The sequence below is a fragment of the Rutidosis leptorrhynchoides genome, chromosome 4 (assembly GCF_046630445.1).
Source record: "Rutidosis leptorrhynchoides isolate AG116_Rl617_1_P2 chromosome 4, CSIRO_AGI_Rlap_v1, whole genome shotgun sequence".
In the NCBI taxonomy this organism is placed as follows: domain Eukaryota; kingdom Viridiplantae; phylum Streptophyta; class Magnoliopsida; order Asterales; family Asteraceae; genus Rutidosis; species Rutidosis leptorrhynchoides.
The window spans coordinates 49406425-49413082 of NC_092336.1; the positions used below are offsets into that span (position 1 = coordinate 49406425).

A 6658-nucleotide genomic window follows, 5' to 3' on the forward strand; every position below is an offset into this window, starting at 1 on the left:
AAAAATTACATACATAATTTTTATAGTCTTAGTTAATCATATAGATTAGTAGAAAAATTTAAGAAAACGTTTTTATTATATTTTTGTATTTATTTTTGTTTTTACCCTTAATGTATTCACAAAACAATTTTAATTCTACATAATTACTAAATAAACCCAAATAATTATTTTTATAATTTTTATAAGTTTCTATCAGTCTAATAACCTGTAGAAAATATTTTTTTTTTTTATTATTTTATATTTATTCTTAATTTACCTTCGAATTACATAATAATAGAGTTTAATTATATAATAAATACCAATTCGACCCAAGTAATTATTTTTATAATTTTTTCAGATCTATATAAGTTTTAAAAACTCAGAAAAAAATTATATATATTTTATTTTTGGTTAAAAGTATTTATTACGAATTTTACATTGTTTTTACGTTTAAACACTACATAATTCATATTTAATTATAAATAATATTCCATAAATTATCAAAATTATTTTTATGCATCATAACACTTATAATACTAATTATAACATATAAACATAATTAATTTCAAATTTTACAAAGAATATACAATAAATATAAATATAAATGACAATATTGAAAAAAATTAATAAAAATAGAAAGTACCTCAAATTTTCTTCAAGGTTTTGAGAGAATAACTTAAGTTTTTGTGTTTGACAAGAAAAAATGAATGAGGAGCCATGTATTTATAGGTAAAAAATGGTTGGTGAAAAGAAAAAATAAATAAAATAAAGGTGCCAATTTTGACAAAATAATAAAAACATGTTAAAAATGTTTTTAATAAGTTTTTGTTTTTGAAAATATTTAGTCAAAATTCATGGGCTCATTATTTAATTTATAAAAAAAATCTTATTTCTTTTTATTTTTATTTTTTTATAAGCTAAAAATATATATAATGATTAAAATAACTTATCATTTAATTAATAATTATGTTTCATATAGTTTTAAATATAATACGCATTAATATTAATATTAACTAAAGTTATTTTATATAATTAGTGTAAACTTTAGTTAACAAAAAGTGTCGACTAAAAATAAATATTTGATCAATGTCAAATTTAATTATATATTACGTATGGATAACAACCCTATAGTCAAATTAGTCAATTCAGGTATGGAAATATGAGGGTTGTTATAGTCACTCATAAAGGAATCTCATTAATCTACTAAAGAAAGAATCGGCACTTATCTTACTAATACAACATAAACCAGCCAGCCAAAGTTTTCAAACATAAAAAGATTTAGTGATATTAAACTGACTTTATTTGAAAGAAATGTTTAGTTCTTTAAAAGCATCAATATCCAAGAAATGTCTCGAACCATGGTGCAGGGTCCATTGCTGCCTTAACAACTACTACTACTATTACTACCAACACGAAGTTGCGACTGGCGAAGAACAAGCCTAATGGTCCCACCATCCATAGACGATCGGTACAAATCAATACACTCCTCGACATCCGCATCACAAGTTAGTAACACCCATTCTGAATCATCATCCAAATACCTCAAGTAATACCCACCAATCTCATTTAAATTAAACCTCTTTGCTGTTTCTTGCAACAATTCTTTGTACCCCCAATCTTTTTGCATCCTAAAACGTATATTTTCTTCCCCAAATTTCACTTTTACCCTCCACAGATGATGCCCCAACTTTGGTGGCTCGTTGAGCGATTTATGACTGTCAGATCGTATTATTAAGATCTCTGGTTCCTGATCTTTATCCTGATCATTCTGATTTCGATCATTTGATGTACTTTTAAGAGCTACATTGCTGCTGGTATCTTCGTCAGCAATTGGGATATGGTAGGGCCCACTTGAACTCGGGATGCATGATGTTGTGTCATCGGCTGCCTCTTTTACGTCAAAAGTTCTGATCTTTGTAGTAGAAAATGGAACATCAGTCGGTTTTGATGGATCAGGAGAATCGAGTTTTCGGAAGTTTGAATAAATAGATTCCAACTGAAATGAACCTGAACCACCATGAACTGAGTCCATCACTAACTGCATTTTCTTTAACGAGTGGCCCACTTTCTTGATCTTCCGAGATGGCCAACGTTGTATCCCTTGTCGTCTGCATATCCGTTTGAGAGTTGTTGGACAAACTGCAACCTCAATTAACTAATGATTAGAAAATAACGTACTAATCAATATCGAACACGATGAATATCATACAAGGAAAGAAAAAAACGATATATTTGGACCGTACATAAATAACCCATCATCCCCCATTTTACCAGACCCATTAGGAATCAAACCCAATATGAACCGTACGTAAATTATAACCCATCATCCCCCATATACCTGACAATTGAGACCCCTACTTTCAAATTTGGGTTAATTGGGTCAAGCTTTTGGGTCAAATGGGTATTGGAAAAAAAAAAATTCATGGCAATGTAAACCCCAAACCTTAGAAAAAGGTCTAATAGTTTTCCCTGCAACCTATCGGGTCATATACAAAATATAAAGAAACTGGTCTAATGGGTATCGATCCCTAAAGCACAATAAATAGTGATAGATCTAATGGGTCTTGTGAATGGGTCAACGGGTCGAGCATAAAGATCATAATAAGTTTCATTCATCAAACATCTATGAAAGCATTCATGGTTATATAATTTATTATGTATATTAATCAATATTTTATTATATATAATAATAAATATAGATAATAATAACTAGAATACCTTTTTTGACCCGTTTGACATATGACCGTTTCGACCCATTATCAACCCAACCAAACCTGACCCATTTGGACCCATGACCTATTTCAACCCAAAACCGTTTTGACCCGTTACCCAAACAGACCCAACTTGACCCGTTTGCTAGGTATAATTTACCACCTCGAATATAAAAATAAAAAAAATATAAAAAACTTACCACCCAAATTCTTGGCTGCATCTTTCAGGCTGCAAGCAAAATGTTGCCTTAGCATTTCTAAAGTTATTGTCGTCTCCATCTTAACACCAGCACGTCGTTTCTCCATCCCTGAACTCGCACCCACACCATGTGCTTCTTCTTGAACTTTTAGCACCTGTTCTGTATCAGACACAACTACCTCTTCCTGCAACTCTATTTCTGTAACGATCGTCAAGCTTACACAAACCTTTTTAATGATAATCAATAGAGAATCGATCAGATCATTAAAATTATGGCACTCAACGGGCAAGACAAATTCCAACACAAAGTCAACACTAGGAGCAAATTTAGTTGTAAGACGTATAGCCACATCAGCATGCAAGTCAAAGATTTTAGCATGATGAGCAAGCGGGTACTCTGTTTTACTATATGATGATGTCACATCAGGTGAATAACACAGATTGTTGGTTTCAAAAGCTTTTCCTACAACACCTTGACCTATAAACAAGTGATGTTGAGAACAAGCTTCTTGAAAATCTTTGAATCTTGGGTGGTCAGATACGTATGAAGCAGAATCAACGGTGGATATACAGTTGATTAAGTTCTCATTTGAATGGCGGCAACCACCTTTTCCGCCTTGTTGGATGCACGGAATCCATGTTTGACCTAATGGTAAATTATGCATCATGCATGCAGATTTTAGAGCTTCGTGAATCTCCGATAATGCAAGATGATAGAAGCCGTGGTTTACCCGTGATCATAATCGGGTAAAGCTCGTGTTAATTTCTTTTTATAATGTCGAAAGTAATAGGTTTTATTTACCTTGATAATTTGTGTGTTTGAATCTTCACAACTCCGGAGGTCAACGGCCTATATATAATCATAAACAAGTGGTCACTTTAATAAACAAAACTAAGATTTTCCTAACGACAACCCTTAGATAGAGTTGTCGTTAAGGTACATAGAAGTCTTGATTGTTTAATGAACATCACTTTAAAGTCAAATATAACCGCTATGTACATGGGTGAATCTAGCCTTTGGCCCGTGGGTTCACGGGACACCGCTTAGTTTGAAAATTTTGTGTAGAAAATACTCTTAAAAATGTGTAGGACACCACTAAATTTAATTACAGGACCCCATATATTTTTAGAATATATAGTTTTTCTTTTAAACTGTATAGGATACCACTAAATTTAACTAATCTGAAGGTAAACAATCATTAAAATAACATTTAATTATAATTAGTATTTAAAAAAAAAGTCAAGACTCCATTGAAATTCGATCCTGGAATCGCCACTGGCTATGTATAAGACTTTTATGCATCTTAACGACGCCTTAGGAATTGTCGTTAGAAAAATCCATTAAAATTATAACCATTGTGATTTTAGAATGACCCTGAAATATAAAACATACCTCAAGAGCTTTACAAACACTTTGAATCTCGAGAGAATAATTACTCTTTTGAGTCGTCATTACAACCTCAAAAACACCAATGCAATTCATAACATCTTGATCGAAAACAGGAACAGCAACACTTCCACAAACACCATGTTGTTGAGCATGAGAAACTCTAGGATATTCTTCGACCTTAAAAAGCCGAACATCAGGAGTCCATTTGGGAACTTTTTCCATAAATACCCTTCCTGGTAATCCAACACTTTCTTTAGCATCACCTTCGGCTGAAAAATGATAACTTTCTGATATGTTTCTATAAGTAGAAAGTCTAGGACAACTCAGTTCAAGTGAGAAAAGTCGTTGAACTGTAGTTAGAACTTTCTTGCATCTTATAACTTCTGGTAACCATACTTGAATAAGTACGTTTTTGTCAATGGTGTAATGTTTTATGCTGTCAATTGCATATATCAATCTTTCCATTATAGAATATGATGAAGGGCCTAAACAAGCCCCCATAAAGTCGGAAACACATTGATTTGGCGAATTAACGAGGTTTTCGAAATGGGGTTTCGACGAATATGTTTCAGGAGCTAACATTATAATATCATCTGACACTGGGTCAGGTTCCAAATCGGGCCATTGAAATGAACAAGTAAAAAGGGGATTAGAAGCAGGAGTGTTATTGTTTGAGCTTTCGGATCCATCAGTCGCTGCTTGTAACCAACATCCATCGGACAATAGTTCATCCATGTAATTGAAATCCATAAGCGGGTCAGATGAAATTTCAAAATTTAATGTATTTTCATCCATGGCTAATCTTTAACAAAATCCACACAAAAAAGATTGATCTGTTGAAATATAGAGAAACCATCTTTCAGATTTAACTAGCTAGATAATCAACAAAAGTACAAACAATATAAATGAATGAAGAAGACCCAATAATGTTCATATAAAAATCACATTAATCTGTAAAAATTGCATTTTGACTTGCATATATGGTCAAACATGATGAATAATCATCAACAAATGCAATAAGATCCATCACTGAATAAACCCCAGTTACAAATATGCTAAATAAATTAATAAAAACCATTGAAAGATCAAAGGGTTATGTACAGAATGCTATTTTAAATTTGGTAAGTGGTCAAACATGTCAAAATAATCATTAATAGTGACAATAAATCAATTAGTGAGGAATACTCAATTTAAATCCTATAACTTTCCAAAATGACATGCTAAAACAGTTGAAATTTTGAATATGCTACGAAGAATTGCTATTTTGACTTGTATTATGATTTCTACCATGTAATCAGCTTTGAGTTTCTTCAATTTCTATGTTCTTGAAACCTTTGTTTTTCGTTCCAATCCTGCTGAAGCCCCACTATTAGCCCCCCTAGGGATACCCACGGGTGATCATGATCCTTCAAGAAAGGATAGATTCAACTCTATATGATGAATTATTAACTTCTATGAATCAAGGAGAATACAATTAAAAAGTGAAGAGGGTTGATGTAATAAGATGAATAAATAATGTGGTTTTTGTTTAATTTTTTTATTCGAGTTTGTTTGTCACTTATCAAAAATATGGAAAATGATTTTTCTTTCTACCATTTTCTTAAACAAGTCAAATTTTATTAATTAAAGAGAGGATATATTACAAACAACACCATGCTTGTATACAACATTAATTTACAGTAAGCATGGCCACGAAATATTTACGGTAAACACGAACACAAATTAACTTCCAAAGCTAACACATAAAAACGTGATATATCATTCAATGCCCAAACTCCGAGAGCTTGCTCCAAGGTAGTAACGAGGGTTAACGAGCCATTAATGCCACTCGATATAAAAAGATTTAGCTCGTCTCGCGATCCATTCGTACGATCTAATTTGTATTTCATTCAACAAGCTCAGCCCGTACCACATTTTATCTAATTTGCATGGCTATGATTAGCTCCTCCAATTTTAACGGCTTCATCTTCTAACAAAGTTTTTACGCCGCATGCTGGTTTCCAGTGGAATTTAACATAATATGCTATGCCGGTTTTGTTAATTAGAGTGTAGGTGTTACAGGGCCGTCTCATTAATTCCGAGGACCCTGTGCGAGATATATAAGAGGGCCCTTAAACGTTAATTACTTTTTGATTTAACTTGGGTCAGATCCGTTTTGCGAACCGACTAATTCTATGGAGACCACTTATTATGCAAGTTTTCTGGAGTCATCAATGGCAAAAAAATTAATAGATACAAAAATTTAATAATAATAAAAAGCTACTATATCAATTTCAATAACCTTTGTTAGCGGTTCATGGATATTTTTAGAAATATATTAACAATTGTATATAACGAGGATAAATGTAGTGATCCGAACTTTTTCATGATTATATATTA

At 32.0% G+C, this 6658-nt stretch overlaps 1 protein-coding gene across 2 annotated transcripts; it reads right to left on the reverse strand.

The window, feature by feature from the left end:
* Positions 1-1184: 1184 nt before the first annotated feature.
* LOC139839907 (protein NLP5-like) lies at positions 1185-5800 on the reverse strand. Of its 2 annotated transcripts, none has more exons than XM_071830113.1 (5): positions 5567-5800; positions 4283-4974; positions 3687-3739; positions 2891-3615; positions 1185-2118 (listed from the first exon to the last, which is right to left on the reverse strand). In XM_071830113.1, exons 2-5 carry the CDS (start codon positions 4859-4861, stop codon positions 1361-1363), a joined length of 2115 nt encoding a protein of 704 aa, XP_071686214.1. In that variant the 5' UTR covers positions 4862-4974; positions 5567-5800; the 3' UTR covers positions 1185-1360. The 2 variants fall into 2 exon arrangements, with proteins under 2 accessions (XP_071686214.1, XP_071686213.1); XM_071830112.1 differs by having other exon boundaries at positions 4283-5112.
* Positions 5801-6658: the final 858 nt, after the last annotated feature.